Below are 19,397 nucleotides of genomic sequence, written 5' to 3'. Positions count from 1 at the left end.
TTTGATTAGGCCTTGAATAGTAGCACACAAAACAATTTTTGCATATATATTCTGAGCGTGGTGTTTGCAGAGAAGAAGAATTAAGGTGGTGATTGGTTGTTCCGCTATCATTCGCAAACACTGTCTTTTGTGGTTTGGTAGCAGTTGATATCAATCAATGAAATTATTATTTACCGCCTTAAACCACTGAAGTAACTGATTTTGAGAAGTTTTTTTTTCCCGCAAGTGTTTGTCGTTACTAACAATAAAATGTGGTTCACAAAAGAAAGAAAACGAGTGATTCAAAAAACAAAAAACAAAAATCACCAAAGTTTAAACATTATGTTTGGAAAATTATTATGAGTATCATTTGCTCTCACTAGTTTTTTTTCGTCAATAGATTCACTGAAATGTTCAGTATTTGCTCTCACTACTATCAGGAACTTGAGAGGGTCTATAAGAATTTTCAAGAATCACATCATGGAGAAGAGAAAGATACCAAACTATCACCATGATCACTATAAAACTATAATGAGTGATTTTGAAACCTAAAGATACCTGAATCCATCAACTACAGGCTAAACTTCTTTAACTTCCTCAATATGGTAAGGAATTTAATAGGTATACTAAAAACCATCATCAACTACATAATACTTTTATAAGGAATTTAATAGGTATATAGAATTTATGAGGTTGTTTTATAATATTTTATAAAAATTATAAGTAATTATAAGGTTTTTATATAAAAAAATAAAAAAATTTACATAGTTATTAAATAATTCATTATGTTTTCAAGAGATGACAACAAAAAAAAACAACAACAACAACAAGATCATTAGACTTCTAAAATCGAGTCCATGTGGCGTTAAGGAACACGCATCAATAAGCACAATATTGTTTTTTGTATTAAATTGTCAATCAGTTTTAATTTCAGAGCAAAACACAGTATCGTATATCCTGAGAAATTGAACCATATGTAAAGCAAGTCTCCAAGTCGCAAGCAGATGTAGCAGACACAACTGCAACTTTTTTTTTTGTGCGCCAAAACAATATTTATCGTAAGAAATAAATTTTGTTCGCTCATCATGACTTGGAATGACTTTGATAGTAAGTTAGTAACACACACTGATAGTCTGATACAAACAAAGAGCAAAAGAAAACCAGTTTTCTCTTTTATACATGAATCATCCCGACCCGTTTTTTTTTTTTTTAATAACAACAATTACAATATATAATTAAACATCTCATATTACTTAATTAATTAAACCGACCTAAACCACAATAAAACATTATACCAACAATAATCAATACATACAGCGGAAACATACCAATAATACAAAACCGATATTACATCAATATAATAATATTCCTAACCATTCTATCTAACAACCTAACATGCTTCTAACCAATGTTCCAACATAAACAACATAACCAACAACACACAAACGAGACCCTAGATCATCCTCCTCCTCATCGCCATGATTCCACTTCACATACCTGCACACCGCAAACAACAATCAAGATGCGTAAGTATTATCACAAATACTCAGTGAGGTAATCCTCCCATCTATTGGGCTATACACACAAGCAACTGAGATCCAATGCTTAACAAACAACAAATAAACACAACCAACCAGGAAACCACACGCTGGTGTCGATCGACACTAGGCCCAGAGTGTTGTCGACTGACACCCATTTGGTGTCAATCGACACCGACGCCGCAGATACGCTCTGCTCGAAGCCGATCAACGAATCTCTGTTTCCAATCATCTCTATTCCGTCCCAAACTCACCCAAAAGCTTCAGGAACCTATACGAACCATAACACAACCTCCACAAGCAAGAACAACACCACAAGACACGACCAATCAAGCAACCAAAGGATTATCAGACTTAGATAAGCCATGGTTATGCACTCACCTCTTTTTCAGGAAGTTTCTGACCCAAACTGACGAATCCAGCACCCTAGAAAGCTTCCCCTTCGTTCCTAGCACCAGATCTCCACTCCACAATAACAGATCTCACCAATCTAGGTTAAATTCTCCAAAATCCCTCAAGAACATTCTCTCTTCTCTCTTTTCTCAAAAAACGGCCAAGACAAACTCCTTTCACGACCTAAGTCGAGTTTTCCCTTAAATACATGGTTTAGACAACCCAATTAAATCAAACCAAACCAGAAACGACAATTAAAAACAACCTGGTCGAACCAAACATTGATGGTGTCGATCGACACTCCCCTTGGTGTTGATCGACACCCCTTCCCAATAACCAGAAATCGGTTTGCGGATATTACAATTCTCCTCCTCTAACAAAAGATTCGTCCTCGAATCTGCAACACACCGCCACTAGACCGCAAAACTCATCCAACCCCGCCGCAACGGTTCACACCATCCAACCATCTGGTCTGCCGCAACCATGGCACCACTGGTCCACACAATCCTGACCCCACCGGTCAACAGTCCTGACCCCACCGGTCAATCCAAACCATACTCTCCCAACCATCACCACTCTGGTCCCCCTGACCAGCATACACCTGACCCTCCCGGTCAACACATAGAAAACACCGAGATTGAACCCCCATCAATCTCATAAATCCACATCCGGTTACCATGCTTATTCCCACGTCCTTGACACTTTTGCTACCAACTCATCTGCTCTTAGGTTGCAACCTTCAAGCCATACCGATCACGCTCTCAGACCCCCCGTCTTCGAGCCATACCGTCTCACCCTTGGATCGTCACCCTCGAGATCTTGGTACCAGGAGAACCCCCATCTCCTCAGGAGAACCCCATCTCCTCTGCCACCCTCAGGACCGCAGTCCTTCGAGCTATCAGTATCTAGGGAACCCTCGGCCCCTTAGGAGAACCCCCATCTACTCATGAGTTGTTCAGGACCCCCCGTCCCTCTAGCAAACGGTCATAACGTCTATAAGCATTTCACCAACCGAGACCACCCCCCGTGATCAGCGTAGAACATCTCAATGTCCCACCAACACCATACTCTCTCCCGGAATAACACCACCGCCACGGCCACCCATAGGCCTCACTACAAACATCCAAAACATTTTGGTGTTCACACACACCCTTTCCAAAAATAGATTTTCCGCTAGGCAATTATCCACAACAAATCATCAATACGAGCGTTATAAAACAAACAAGTACCATACGTTCACATATTCTGGTTCACCGCATCAAATGCTTTGCACGCCACACTTTCCATAAATAGGTAAGCTTTAACTATTCATAAAACTTCCTATTTTTAGAACCCTCATAATCTCTTAACACCGTGACACCACCAATCAAAAAAAAAATCCTTGAGAACTAATCATTTCAACTGTGACCACTCCTCAGGTCAACCTCTACACAATCCCGCCACTCCAGGCATTTCACATCCCCTTTCCAAAAATAGACAAGTCCTAACTATTCATAGAACTTTCCATTTTTAGAAACTTTCCATTTTTAAAAACTTTCTATTTATGGCAACTTTCCATTTATAGAACCCCCGAGTGATTTCCTTTCCCACAAAATCCACAAATTCCAAAAACCAAACAACTCCATTTTATTAAATCCTCAAGTGAAATAAACGTTTACGAAATCCAAACAAAAATATTTAGCTGAAAAAAAAAAACAGAAGCCAACTAAACTCCGGGTTGAGCACTTGGTCCTCCCTTCGGTTGTGCCGCACCCTCCATTATCTGCTTCCACTTAGGACAGAAAGGCCTGATGTTACCATCCTCCACACAATGGTAACACGATCGACGATATTCCTATGGATCACCTTTCTTGGGACACTCTGCCAACCCATGGTTCCTGCTTCCACATCCGAAGCACCCTCGCCCACCTTGCTGCATACCTGACGTGTCTTCCCGCTTCCTCTTATGCCTTTGCTCTGACTTGTTACCCTTGCTCGGATTGTTCTGCTCCAAAGTCTCCTGTGTCTGAACCGCTGGACTGACCACCACTACCTGTGACCTCAAGTCATCCTCTATCTCTGCTGCAGTCTCCACCATCTCCACCCTCTTAGCATAACTCCTCCCTCTGTAGTGGACCCTCAAGTCCTCATGAAGCGCCCTCATGAACCTCCTGATCTGAGATACCTCGGACTCCATCGCCCGAGCCCCATAAGACAGAAGTCAACTGAACTCTAAGTCCAGCTCCCGCACTGACCGAGTCCCCTGAGATAGCTGAAGAAACTGCACCTCCAATCGGTCTAACGCCTCTCTCGAGAAATACTTGCGGTTGAACTCCTCCACAAAGTCAGCCCAAGTCATCTCCCTCTGCACTCTCCTAGCAGCCATTGATCTCCACCACAACTCAACATCACCAATCAAATGGTGGACCCCTATGTCCACCCAAAACTCCTCATGACATCTCAGAGTATGGAAGTTACGTTCCACACTCGTCCTCCACGCATCTGCAACAGTAGGATCTGTACCACCCGAAAACTGCGCGGTCACGAGACCCTTCATCTTCTTGAGCATAGACAAATAACGTCCATGTGCTCCTGCATCCGCAGCCATTGGCTGCCGCTCCTCTCCCACCCCTGGTGGCACAACCTGAGCCTGAGCTAGACCCACTCCCGGTATCTGCTCCAACAGCTGTGTCAACAAGCCCGCCAGGTCCACACCTCATACAGGGGCTCCACGTGCTGGGATTCCCACACCCGGAACCCTAGCACCACCGGCCACTCGAGCACCGACACCGCCCACACCGACCCATTCGGTGCCTACGGTCCTATCAATACCACCACCAGCCACACTCATGGACCCCTCCTGGAAGTCCTGCGACTCGCCGACACCCTCAGCTGTCACACTCTGCTCAACAGACTCACTCACTGCTGGGACTCTGCCCCTACCACGACCACGACCGTGTCCCCGACCACGTCCGCGTTCCCGACCATGTCCGCGTCCAACGACCAGCAACAGTTCCACCCTTAACCACTGCACTACCCAGAACAGAAAGCTAAGCACATAATTCAAAACCGCTTACAAACACACATCTTATCGTGGAATCTCATTGAAGGCTCGAAGAGGATGATACTAGGACTCCATACCACATGCAAATTGACTAAACTATTCATAATTAATTCCATCACACAACATCATGCATCAATCAAAAGGAAAATAATTCACCCAATTAAATTCCTAACCGCTCTAACCATCCACTTAACCTTCCTAGAACCGTAAAGGCTCTGATACCAAACTGAAACACCCGACCCGTTTTTTTTTTAATAATAACAATTACAATATATAATTAAGCATCTCATACTATTTAATTAAACCGACCTAAACCACAATATAACATTAAACCAGCAATAACCAATACATACAGCGGAAACATACCAATAATACAAAACCGATATTACATCAATACAATAATATTCCTAACCATTCTATCAAACAACCTAACATGCTTCTAACCAATGTTCCAACATAAACAACATAACCAACAACACACAAACGAGACCCTAGATCATCCTCCTCCTCATCGCCATGATTCCACTTCACATACCTGCACACCGCAAACAACAATCAAGATGCGTAAGTATTATCACAAATACTTAGTGAGGCATCTATTAGGCTATACACATAATCAACTGAGATCCAATGCTTAACAAACAACAAATAAACACAACCAACCAGGAAACCACACGCAACACACATGCTGGTGTCGATCGACACTAGGCCCAGAGTGGTGTCGACCGACACCCATTTGGTGTCGATCGACACCGACCCCGCAGATACGCTCTGCTCGAAGCCGATCAACGAATCTCCATTTCTAATCATCTCCAATCCATCCCAAACTCACCCAAAAGCTTCAGGAACCTATAAGAACCATAACACAACCTCCACAAGCAAGAACAACACCACAAGACACGACCAATCAAGCAACCAAAAGATTCTCAAACTTAGATAAGCCATGGTCATGCACTCACCTCTTTTGCAGGAAGTTTCTGACCTAAACTGACGAATCCAGCACCCTAGAAGGCTTCCCTGTCGTTCCTAGCACCATATCTCCACTCCACAAAAACAAATCTCACCAATCTAGCTTAGAATCTCCAAAATCCCTCAAGAACACTCTCTCTTCTCTCTTTTCTAAAAAAACGGCCAAGACAAACTCCATTCACGACCTAGGTCGAGTTTTCCCTTAAATATATGGTTTAGACAACCCAAATAAATCAAACTAAACTAGAAACGACAATTAAAAACAACCTGATTGAACCAAACATTGATGGTGTCGATCAACATTCCCCTTGGTGTCGATCGACACCTCTTTCCAATAACCAGAAATTGGTTTGCGGATGTTATAATACACACGATGTTACAAAATTTAAATAGAACTGAGATTTTAATTTTATAACATATAAATCGAAACATAATAAACAAAAGACTTATTCAACACATGGACTAGTCAACGAAAGACTTAATTACTAAAATCAAAACATGGCCATTCTTTCCTCTAAAGAAAGTCTGGTTCAAGTCGATTTGACTATGGTTAGTTGGTTACGTTAGAGTTATTTTGAAAGCACGACTTTATAAATTGCCATGCAAAAAAAATAGATGTGGACAAATTCTATTACGTGTATGGTTTGTTTTAGTTGGTCAATGGATAAACGATTCATAAGCTGCCACGTCGTATGTGCCTTTCTTCAAGCAAGAGTTAAAACCATAAAACAAATCACATCTAATTGTCAGTTTGTCACTCCAGTTAGCTACACCGAGATTTGCCTATGTGATTCTCATTGATCTTATATATTTAGATCTTCATCCTTAAACTATGTAAATTAAATCATGTTAAATTCTTTCAATATGTTGAATAAACAAAATATGGAATCACATTGACACATGATGCATTTTTATTGGTTGTTAAAGTTTTTTATACTTTTAATTTCATTTTAATTATTTGACATCATTTAATTCATAGTAATCAAAATTTTATTTTATTTTGTATTATATCAAAATTTATTATTTTCATACTTTGTAAATAGAAACTTGTTTCACTGAACATATCAAAATAAAACAGTTGTAGATAATAAAAATTGAATTTATGTTAAATTATTAGGTGAAAGAAAGAGAAGATGATGTGAAGTGTTAAAAGGTAAAATAGAAAGTGTTGAAAATAACAAACAATGTACATAATATGATAATTTTTTTTTATCTTCAATCGTTTAAAAAGGTGATTAGATTTTTATTATAACTAGATTTTGATATGATGTACACTGGGACAAGTTATTTGATAAAAAAAAAATTAAAATTTAAATATTATTTATGTGTTAATTTTGTTTACTTTGTTTAGTGTTTAGAATTGTACTAACTTTATTTTGATTGGTAATTCTATGATTTAACTTACAATATACTACGGTCTCTCTCAACTTGTTTTTCTTTCTGCTTTTCTTCTTCCCTCGCTATGTCCTACTTTTTCTCCTTCTGCAGTCTCTCACCAACAGGTGTCTCATCACCAAATAGAGAGAGAATGTAGGAGGCTAATGAGTATTTATCCATTCTTGTAATAGTAGAGATATTCTTCATCTTCTTATTAGTGGTATTGTATCTCTTAACCAAAGCTCCTATTTTCTTCTTTTTCTCAGCGCTAGACACTTTGGCAGAGATTTGTGAACCGCGTACGACTCATCAATGATTCTACTTCTTTTCCCCTTTTTAGAAGAGAAGCAAATCACCGGAAGACAACTGGTGGTGGTAATAAAGCATAGATGATTTCATTCATTGATCTTATATTTAGATATTTCATCCTTGACTATGTACGATGGAGGTGTTGAATTCATACAATGAAGGTATTGAGAAATAAAAATAATCTATATAGATTAAATCATTTTTCAACATATTGAATAAACAAAAGGTGGGACCTCTAACACACATGATGCATTATTATTGTTTGTTAAAGTTCTTTATACTTTTAATTTTATCCTAACTATTTGACATCATTTAATTCATAGTAATCAAATTTTTCTTTTATTTTATAATATTTCAAAATTTATAATTTTCATATTTTATAAATAGAGATTTGTTTCACTTCATTTGAACATACAAAATAAATAGAATAAGGTGTTGAATTTTATTAAACAAAACTATTGTAGATGATAAAAATTGAATGTATGTTGAATTATTAGGTAGAGAAAAGAGAAAATTATGTGGAGTATTATGAAGTAAAAACGAAGGTGTTGAAAATAAAACCAATGTACATAGTTTAATATGTACAATAGAAGTGTTGAATCGTTAATTCAACAGTTGAGTTTATACAACGAGAGTGTTGAACAATGAAAAAAAATCTATATAGATGAAATCATGTTGAAAGAATTCAACATGTTGAATAAATAAAAGATGGTACCACTAAGACACATGATTCATTATTATTGGTTGTTAATTTTTGTTATACTTTTAATTTCATCCTAACTATTTGACATTACGTAATTCATAATTAATCAAAATTTTATTTTATTTTGTATTATATCATAATCTATTATTTTCATACTTTATAAATAGAGAATTTTTCACTTCATTTGAACATATAAAAATAAATAATAAAATAAATGAAATAAGGTGTTGAATTATTAAACAAAACCCTTGTAGATTAGAAAAATTAAATGTATGTTGAATTCTTAGGGGCATCCACAATGGGGGGTTTATATTTTTGGAGCTCTTAAATTTTTAATTACTATATTTTGTACTCTTAGTAGGATAAGAACTTTGGGAATCCTAATTAAATTTTTGCCCTCCAATGGTGGGTTTTAATTTTGAGTCACCGACAAACTCCAACGGATCATCGACCTACCGACAAACTCCATTTCCACCACAACGTCACTCTCACCGCCGGCACTCCCCCTCAAAACATCTCCATGGTCATTGACACTGGCAGCAAACTCTCCTGGCTTCGCTGCAACCTTTCCTCTAACCCAAACCTCTCAAAGCTAATATCGAAGCAGGATGTGAAGATGTCTTATACCACCAATAGATTCCACCAATAGTTGCAACCAGCATTACAGAGCTTTTCTCTTCTTCCTGACGTCTCCGCAAAACATCGCCTGCCTTTGCAAGAATAGCATCAGCATGACAAATTAATTTCCCACTGTTTAAACATTTCTGATGTGCTTGGCTAAATGATCAAAGTGTTAAGCAAACAAATATAAGAGTTCTTAGTCATAGATTACCTGGTACCCAAGCAGAGTACAAGATCAGCCATTTTGCAGTGCTTCTCTAGCAGGCAAAGCATCCTGCAGCATAAGAGTCACACAAAGATTCATTTTTACGTTTGTTAAAGTAAAACCGAATCTTTAAGTTTAGCTCCACACTTTTGAAAAAAAACACCTTCTTGATGTATCCTTCAATCCAATAGTTTCCAGATGTAAGGAAAAGACTTGGAATTCAAAAATCTTGATCAAACTGAGACCAGCTGAACGAGAAAGCATTCCGCTACAGAGCATGATTCCGTTGTTGAGAAGGATCACCTCCCTAGAAACAACAGCTGAGATATATTAGATTGAACCTATGACTCTCTGTAAGCAATTTCAAGACATAACTCTAATACACAACAATGAAAAAAACAAACAAACACAACCGAGAAAACAAACACACTTGAGATGACATTATGACAACATAACAACAGAAAGTGTGAAGACTCGCACAAGAGCCAAGCAAAAAACAAAACTGAGGAAGAACCAAATAGAATAAAAGAGAGAATGACTTACAGAGAAAACTTTAAGCAATGGACACAGAAAAGACAAGAAGTCGATGAGATCGATGAGAATGGAACGTGGATGATGGAAACGACGCAATCGAAAAACAGAGAGTGTTGTTAGCCACCGATGTTAGCATTGGATTCCGCAGAAACCCTAATTCCACCAATGTTAGCCTGTCTATTGCATTTCTGAAATTGTGAGTTCTCAGTTTGGGATTTAGCCAATTGCAAAAAGAACAAGCATGAAACACCTTCAAGCCACCATCACCAAACCCAATTCGAAAGTTCAAAACTTGTTCACACAAACACCGATAAAAACATAGAATCATATGCACGACAATCCAATGTTTCGAAACAATTTACACCAAAAACAAAGAAAAGATTCAAATGAGGAGATTAGAAATCGAAAAACTCACCGGAATCAAAAAGCCGAGATGGGCAATATCCGAATTCAATCTCCTCCGAGTTCAATCGAGAGAGAGTGAGAGGGAGAGGAAGAGAAAGAAAAAAAATCAATCGACCATCAAAAATATCCTCCTACCCCAACATCTTCGCGACTTCGATCGAGAGAGAAGACAGAGAGAGGGAGAGGAAGAAAAAAAATCAATCGACCATCAAATTTTTTTATCTCGGTTTGCCCAACCAATTGGTGACACGTAGCCTCTCTTATAAGCAAATTGAGTCTACTATATAAGAGGACCTCTTATTCTTTTTCAATTTTCTGATTTATTTTTTCCTTCTTTCACTTAAAACCCTTCTTAAAACCTCAGCTGGAGAAGATCTAAGTTGAATTATTAGGTGAGGAAAGAAAAGATGATGTACAATGTTAAAAAGTAAAGAAGAAACTGTTGAAAATAAAAATCAATGCACATAGTCTTATAAAAACTTTGTGTTCGATTGTTTAAAAAGGTGATTAGATTTTTATTATTACTAGATTTAGATCTTGGTACACCTTTTATTTTTTTGTCATCTGATTTTATATTATAACTGAACAGATTATATCTGTTGTAATCTGTTGAACACAAAAACGGTGAAAACATATAAATCACCTAATACTAAGCCCAAACAAGGGAGGCATAAGCTGGGAAGTTGCACACTTCCAGAAACATAAGACTGCAAGTTACACACTTCCGGAAACAAAGATACAAAGACTAAACAACCTAGAAAAACAGGTTACTATGGAATAAACAAAAACCAAAGTACTAAAATTATCCTACTGAACCAGAAAGAAATTCACATGCTTTCCCATAGAGCATGTAAAAGCCGGAGAGTACCTATTAGACCGGAAGTGCCATAAACATAATAGCACATCATCGAGAAACCATCATCAGCACCGGCAGGAAAGAAAGCAAGCTCGAACGACATCAGAGAAACAGAAGCCACAACCATCGAGCCACACAAAATCAGTCAAAAGAAAGCGAGCCAAACTAGGGACAAAGAAGAAACCTTGAGATTCGATCTGAGACAAACCAAAGAGGACTAACAGCTCTTACACGCGGACCCTCGTCGACTCAGCTTTAACCATCTACATAATCAAAACTGGTGACCTCCTCACAAGAGAACAACTGAAAGACGATTCCACTACTATGCCTAAAACCCAAAACAACAACTCAAAAGAGCCACCAAAGAGAGCTAGTAGATGGCTAGCAACAAAATACCATCCGGATGACAAGCAGTAAGAACGAAACCTAGCATATAGCGCAAACATTGACTAGCCATGAGACCTAATAGAGCAGAAGAACTAAAATTTAAGTACCAACCAACAGAGAAGGCAAGTTTGAGAGAAGACCCAAACCACAAACTTCTCTTTACAACCTGAAACCATCGGTTGAAGCCAACTAACACCAACAACAACACATCCTTGATGAGAAACCCGCAATCCAAAGAAGAGAGAAACGAAAGAGATACCATACCAGACCAAGAGCCGACAAGCGATCGTCTCCTTCAAACCACCAGCCACCGGAGAACCACCACCACCAGCCACAACGTAGACTAACCCGTTAACAAACAGATCTGTCTCTACCACAACCAAATCTTACCGCTGATGGCTTCCCCTTCTTCGATCGATCTTTGCTTCAAAGGGGATTTGACAACAGAACCGCAACAACACCGAACAACAGATCTAAACCAAAGAAAACGCAAACTAAGAAGCAGAACGAAGAACTACACCCTCCCGCAGCTCCGACATGGAGCCCGACAGCCGGAGAGGGCCAATCGAAGAAATCTCCTTTTACTCGGTGGTGGCCGCTCTTGGGAGAGAAATTAGGTTTCGGGCGATGATCATATGAGATCTTGGTACACCGCTGGACAAGTTATTTGATTAAAAAAAATAAATATTATTTCTGTGTTAATTTTGTTTTCGTTTTTAGTGTTTAGAATTGTAATAGTTATATTTTAATTGCTGGTTTTATGATTTAACCTATAGTATAGAACAATATATTTTTTACATTATATTAATTTAGTTAATTTAATTAGATATATCTAATAATCTAATATTGATATTGTTAGCAAAATCATAAAATGATCTTTTTGCCTGTGTAGTACCGAATTAATGATATTTTAAATTTTATATTTATATCAACCAAAACTTGTCCTTCCTCCGTCACATGATATTTTAATTTGCCACAGGACAAAATTCGTAAAAGTTGAAATATATTTTAATATTTTGAATACTTTATAAATTTTTTAAAAAATGAAAATATTTATAATATTTAAGCTTTATATATTTGATAATTCTTATAAAACGTTTAAGATATTATTAATATCTTAAACATTTATAAAGTTAAAATATTTATAATAATTAAATTCTTATAAGGTTTTAAGTATTTCTATTTTTTTATAAAATTTAAATATTTATAATATTTTAAAACTTTTAAAAAGTTTAAATTCTCTAAAATAAAGAATGGGTATCAACCAAATAATTTTTTTTAATTTGGATATCTGATAAATCACTAATTTTATTAACTAAATATATTATATAATAATTCAAAATAATTTAAATAGAAAGTCAAATAAAGTATAAAGAGACTCACATTTTTAAGTGTTAATTAGTTGAAAGATTTTTTTATCTTTTAAATCTTACCTATAACTGATTTTAGAATTTTGGTTACTAAATTTTGTAAGAATTAATATTGCAAATAAACATAATTATAAAGATAGAACGCAAAATATAGTTCAAAAATGTAATAATGTCATTTGGGGTAACAAATACACCAGAATCTTAGCTTATTACGAGACATGTAACCTTCTTTTAAAAGTTCTAACAAAATTTGGCTGTAACTAAGTTCGACACCAAAAAAAACAACTAATAAATATAGAAAAAAATAATAATAATTACTTTTAAACTCGTGCACAAAAAAAAAAATAATTACTTAAGCCATGTACATACTATATAATATAACATTCGTCTATTTTATTCAAAAAATTCAACCTACGAAAAACACATTTCTTGGTCACAAAAACAAAACGGACGAAGACCATTTTTACACTCAGCATTATTAAACCTACAAAATCCAAACCACGGACTACTTGACTAGTAGTAGTCTAGTACTATGACACAGGAGTTGTGGCTGTATTTGTAGAGGAAGATGCTCCCGGCGAGTTACAGCTTCTCTCCACGGAACGTTTTGGAGATTGCGCCGCCACAGCAACTGGAGCATATACACCACCACCGTTGTTGGCTGCATCTGACGGTGGATGAAAATCTTGTGGCGACGGCACCCAAATGCCTCCAACCACCACGAATTGTGGCTGTTGCGGGTTACCATTACTCTGTGCCGCTACCGTTGTCGCTGGCCTTCTTGTATGAAGTCTATATTTCTGAAATAATATTCCACAAAAATGGTTAGGGGAAAAATTATAGTTACAACATTTCATTTAATTACCATATAACGTGTCATACTCATTATTAAACATAAAAATTTGATTAGTAATAACCTGTAAATGGCTTTTCACTTCGTCATTTGTTAATCCATCAACTTTCATATGATCTCTAATCTGTTTAGGAGTAGCAACTGCAAAAAATAGCCAATAAAAATCATTAATTTTTCAATTTAATTACGAATCACTAATGAGCCAATCAGAAAAAGAGATACAGTAATTTTAATTACCATGAGATCCTCCGAGCTGTTGAAGTGCGTTTAGGAATCGTCGGTGTAACTCCGGCGACCAGCATCGTCTTTGTTTTCTATGCGTTTGAGTTTGGTGCTGCTGTGTCATCTGTATCTGCTCCTCTCCAACTTTATCCAAATCACTTTTAGCACCACCAGTTTCCGTGGTGGAGCTAGTAGTCGTCACCGGCGCAGAACTGGCAACTTTCACCGCCGCAGGTTGCAAATCAGTTTCCAAAACGCGTTTTTTCTCCTTTTGAAACGGTTGAAACGCACCGCTTTTTGGTTTCACCTCCACCACTTTCGCTCTCTTAACTACACGCTCCTAATCATTCGATTTAACACATAAACATAATTAATTAAAAAAACTCATAACCAAGAATTAAAAACTCCCAACAACAACAAAAAAAAAAAAAGCTCAAAATTTTTTAAAAGTACCTCTTTAGGGTTAAGATCCGGTGATGGATTCCATAACTGAACAGATCTAAGCCAATCAGATTTCTTATTAGTCTGTTCAAGTTCTGGAGAAGATTCATGTTCATCTTCTTCTTCATCTTCTTCATCTTCTTGAGACAAGGAACGCTTCTTGATTGGAATGAACTCTTCGAAAACAGGACCACCACAAACACTTGTCGTCTGTTCAGAACACTGTTGTTCTGATATTGTCGTACCAGATAACTCCTTCCGACAAGCTTCGATCGCTACAGAAACCCATAAATAAAGTGATTTTGGTAAGAAACTAGTATGTGTGTTAGGAGATATTTGAAATTGAGAATGATTAGAAACATACCTTGAGTAACGAGTTCTAAACAGAAAGGAAGCTCGCGTTGAAAGACTTGGATTTTTTTCTGTTCTTGTTCAAGTGCTTCAACGTATTCATGACATTTCTGCATTTTCTTAGCGTAATCCATCTCCACCATCATTACTAAAAAGGTAAACCAAATGGGTAGATAGATCTATAGAGAAAAAAGAAGAAGAAGAAGAAGAAGAAGAAGAAGAAGAAGAAGAAGCTTTAATTAATCTCAAATGGAGAAAGAATAATGGATCTTTTAAATGGAATCAAAGCATAGAGTTGAAGAGATAGAGATAGAGATAGAGATAGAGAGAGGGTTTTGGTAATTGGAACAAAAAAGAAGAAGAAGTGAAGGGGATCGAGGTCGGGGCGTCGCGTACCTAAACGAATCTTTGAGAGTTTTTTTCTTTTTCTTTTGGATCTTTTTAGATGGGTAAAATAGTAAATTAGGGAGGGGTTGTGGGGTTAAGGGTGTTTAAATGTGTGTGTGAATATTCGGAGGATCAGATTCGGTTTTTCTTTTTTTTTTTTAAGGTTCGCATCTGTTTTGTAATGATGGCTGGAACTGACGTCACTATTCTCTCTTTTAGATAAGAACGAAGACTCAACAATTCTTTAATTTGTTTCTTCCTTCTCTTAAAAGATTCACACTCCAACAAGGTTTAACAAAATTCAGATTCCTTTTTCACACCAGTTTTAGTCCCTTTTTAAATTGTTTACTAATTTATAAACATTCTTTATTTGTTTTTGTGTTTTTATGTTGACATCTACTTTATAAAATAAAAAATTGACATTCACCTAACAAAATATGCGCTCATTAAATATATTCAAATATTCTTATAAGAAAATAAATACTATAATATTTTGATGACTTTAAATTATACTATCGTTTATGGTTTTTCTTAAATTAACCCCCAAAAATTATGGTATCATTCACTACTACTTCTTTTTTTGACAACTGGAATCATCTACCTAATTCACTATCTGACATTTTTGCGTGTGACATATTTTAAAAACAGATACTAGAAAGAAAGAAAAAAAAACTGAATTGGAAAGGAGCTAATTTTTGGTGAAGGAATATTCTAGGGAACCAAAAAAAAAAGAGAGAGAAGAATCTTATTTAAAGAAGTGTGAGATTCACATTTGCCCACGCCGCGTAGTACTAATTATCTCCGACCTTTCATTCTCTTAAGAGCCAAAATTCCACAAATATGCCAATGTTCTTTTTCACGCGTTCTTCCGCGCGTGCCCACGTTGCCAAATCCTCTGTAGCGTATTCAATTTGATGCAACCAGATTCTGCTTTTGTCATTCATATATCCTTTCTTTCTTGGATTTATTCAATTCATCTTTATCTGTTTACGTTTTCTTTTTTTCATTATGAAATACAAAATGGTTCAATTCATTTATGGTATTGGTTCGATTTTTTTTTCTATCATTAAGAAAACAAAGATGTTTTAACTAATAATAACTAGGATGATAAGCAAAGATCAGATTCATTGCAGCATTCTATAAAATCAATTTGTTATAAGAACTTAAAAAAATCTTACTTTACATATAGACACATTTGTTGTCTGAGTTTGATGGGCAGAGGAAGCAAATATACATGGTTGGTCTTATTGTTGTGGTGTGGGACATAAAATTTAAACGAGTCCATCAATTATTACTTTATTAGCTAGCACATGTTAATAATTGTTTTTATGGAAAAGAAAACGACTACCTAATATTTATAATTACATTTTTTATTTGTATGAGTGGTAAGTTTTGAGAGGAAAGCAGATTCTAAAAGCTGATCATAATTATTAACATCTATATATGCATCTTCATGTACTATTATAATTGTTAGTGTTTGAATCTGGAGACATGATCTCCTCCAACACGCATTCAGGAGCTCTCATTACAATAGTTCAATGCTTAGCCATTAATGAAGAACAATAGTGTTAGAACTGTTAAGGAAATTATTACATTTACAAGGAATACATAAAATATTGATTTTGTGTGTAACTATTACCTAATCCCTGATTATTTTTAGTGGCACTTGTGTTTGAAAACATAATTTTAATGTTTTCAATGTTCACGTTGCCAAATCTTCTCTTGTGTATTCAATGTTCTTGATGCAACCAGATTCTGCTGTTGTCATTCGTTTTATCTTCTTTCTTGGCTTATTCAATTTTGTAGTATTTGGTTTGATCCTTATCTTCTTAGTTTCTTTCATTATGAAATACAAAATGGTTCATATATATATGGTTCGATCGATTCCTTGATTAAAAAAAATAAAGAGTAGTATGTATTTTATTAGACATAATCGATAGGGTCATATAGATTTTTCTGATGGATGATAAGCAAAGATCTGATTCACTTGCTCACTATGTTCATATTTTAAAATAGTAGTATGTTATAAGAACTTGAAATATCTAAATCCACGTATAGAACCTTCCTTTATTGTCTCAATTTGATGGACAGAGGAAACCAGGAAGCACATATATACATGGTTGGTTTCGTTGTGGTGGTGTGGGACATATAAATTTAAACGAGCTTGCCTCCATCAATTATTAATTCTATTAGCTAGCACATGTTAACAATTTGTTTCAATGGGAAGAAATAAATAACAACAAATACCTCTATAGTTTTATTTATATATTTTTACCAAAAAATTATCATACATTTGGTTCAAACTTCAAATGAATTTGTAAATTTAACAATACACTCCATCTATGTGAATAAGATGGAAATGATGTACTCGTTTATTCTTTGATTTCATAAACTACGAATAACGATTAAGCGCGACGAGCAATGTGGATGAGATCCAAATTCTTCAAACTTCCAAAGATGTGTGCAACGTGAAAGAGACATCAAGACAAAATACAGTAAATTAAAATGGGTATAGATACACAATTTAAAAAGGATAACAACATATGCACCATTAAACTCTAAGTTGATGTTGCTTTTAAGCCTTAAACATTAAACTTTTACAATTTAAAATTTACCAAAACACGATTAACCATTTAATTTGAATAATTTTAAATGCGTTTCGGTAAATTTTAAGTCGTAAAAGTCATCCACTCTAAACCATTAATGTCTATTGCATTTACCAAGAGACGTAGTCTTCCCACCTCCGTTCACACAATCATTATAAAAGTTGGTTTCCTGATACACCACAACACATAACCAAACTTAAACCATAGTCTTCCATAGCCCAAGAGCATATGAAACGAAGCAACAGAGCAAAATGAAGAGAACCTGAAACCCATTTGAAACCCTGTCTTGCTGTTTTTCATAGTTAGCATCTCTAACACACTTTCCTTCAATGCATCCTACACCATTCACAATTTTGGATCAACTAAGCTGTACCTAACTCCATATATAAAATATATAGTTTGGATTAACCCTGATCTCTGCTTCCTGATTTGAGTTTCCCTGACATAATATCTTCTCTTAGCTTCTCAACAATTCTAACTGTAATCTTGTGTCCAAAATCAGACGCTAATATATAGCGTCTGCAATTGCATATTCCACGATTAGATAACTCTATTCGCATCCAAAACCTACATAATCGACAATAAGAATTAAGAGGTTCAAAGGACCTCTTCCAATTCATCGAGAACTCGATATGTTTTGACGAGATTCCAAAAAAGCAAAAGCTCGTTGATGAATGCTAGATTCTCCCTAGACTTGGAGAATCCGGAGAAAACCTTCTCCACGTTGCTCAATGTGAACAAGATAGAAATGATGTATTCATTTACATGCTTTGATTTCAAAACATGAGTAACAATCAAACGCGACGAGCAATGTCGGCGAGATCCAAAATTTCCGCGCTTCCTAAGTTGCATGTATGATAAAAGAGACATAAAGACAAAAATGTGTCATGAATTATGCTAAACCACCCAACTAAAAAGGGACAACAACTTAAACCATTAAACCCTAAGTTGATGTTGTTTTTAAGTTGATATATCCTAATAGTTCTACTCAAATTATTTATTATATTTAATATAGATATATTGAATACTCCACAATATGAAAACAAAAATCAGATTTCTATGTGAACCAATTTAAGGGATTAAAGTGCACACATGTTGACCAAACACAAATATCTTTTCATGTGAGCAATTATTATATTATTTTCATTTTATCCTTGTAATTAGAGGACATATTATAGAAATCTTGCTACAAATAAAATTTTTAGTTTCTTTATGATTTCTCATATACATATGTGAACTATGAAAATCCAACCCAAAACATACAAACTTCCATATTAACTACCTTGACTAACCATAAATTTATGAAAAGTATATTTAATAAAACATGCAACATATGTTTTTTTTCAAGACATTAAGGTCAGTTCTTTTAAGTTTTAACAATCGCTCAACTAACAACACCGACTGAAAAAATACAGTGTATATTGCGCTAATGGAGGAACAATGAACAATCTCCAACAATTGTGTGAGTTAATAGTATCCTCACATGAATATGTGATGATAGATTCAGAAGGTAAGATAGTGGTTATAATCAGTTTAAACTCTCACAAAGAGTCACATGATCAGCTCTTGAAATCTCATCGGGTGATCTTTGCTATGTCTAAAGACAATGAAAACACCCTCACTTGCCTTGGAGAAGACCAAAAATTATCGGACTAGCTCCATCTCTATCTCTTCTAGCTTTATTGTGTTTAATTCTAGACAGACTCCTTCTCTTACTTTTATTGTGTTTAATTCTTGTACGAGACCTTTTATTTTGTTTAATTCTTGTATGAGACGCATTAGACTTTTTTTTTTTACTTAAATGAGAGTGATCTTCGTGGATGTTTGTGTTGATCGCAACAGATGAAT

General features: G+C 35.8%; 1 protein-coding gene across 1 annotated transcript; it reads right to left on the bottom strand.

The window, feature by feature from the left end:
* Positions 1-13,062: 13,062 nt before the first annotated feature.
* LOC104701501 (transcription factor HHO2) lies at positions 13,063-15,093 on the bottom strand. Its single transcript, XM_010417193.3, has 5 exons — positions 14,570-15,093; positions 14,218-14,480; positions 13,780-14,104; positions 13,607-13,683; positions 13,063-13,489 (listed from the first exon to the last, which is right to left on the bottom strand). The coding sequence occupies exons 1-5, from the start codon at positions 14,700-14,702 to the stop codon at positions 13,220-13,222; spliced, it is 1,068 nt and encodes a 355-aa protein (XP_010415495.2). The 5' UTR covers positions 14,703-15,093; the 3' UTR covers positions 13,063-13,219.
* Positions 15,094-19,397: the final 4,304 nt, after the last annotated feature.

This window comes from Camelina sativa, chromosome 7, assembly GCF_030686135.1.
Source record: "Camelina sativa cultivar CO46 ecotype springtype chromosome 7, ASM3068613v1".
NCBI classification, from domain to species: Eukaryota; Viridiplantae; Streptophyta; class Magnoliopsida; order Brassicales; family Brassicaceae; genus Camelina; species Camelina sativa.
This window is presented reverse-complemented; position numbering and strand designations above follow the sequence as displayed.

What these genes read in the sequence shown, in the direction of transcription:
- LOC104701501 (XM_010417193.3), bottom strand. Translation starts at nt 14,702, where the DNA reads ATGATGGTGGAGATGGATTACGCTAAGAAAATGCAGAAATGTCATGAA. An exon ending in ACAGCTCGGAGGATCTCATG is followed by an intron (nt 13,684 to 13,779) that starts GTAATTAAAATT and finishes TATTTTTTGCAG; the next exon opens with TTGCTACTCCTAAACAGATT. An exon ending in AAGTGAAAAGCCATTTACAG is followed by an intron (nt 13,490 to 13,606) that starts GTTATTACTAAT and finishes ATATTATTTCAG; the next exon opens with AAATATAGACTTCATACAAG.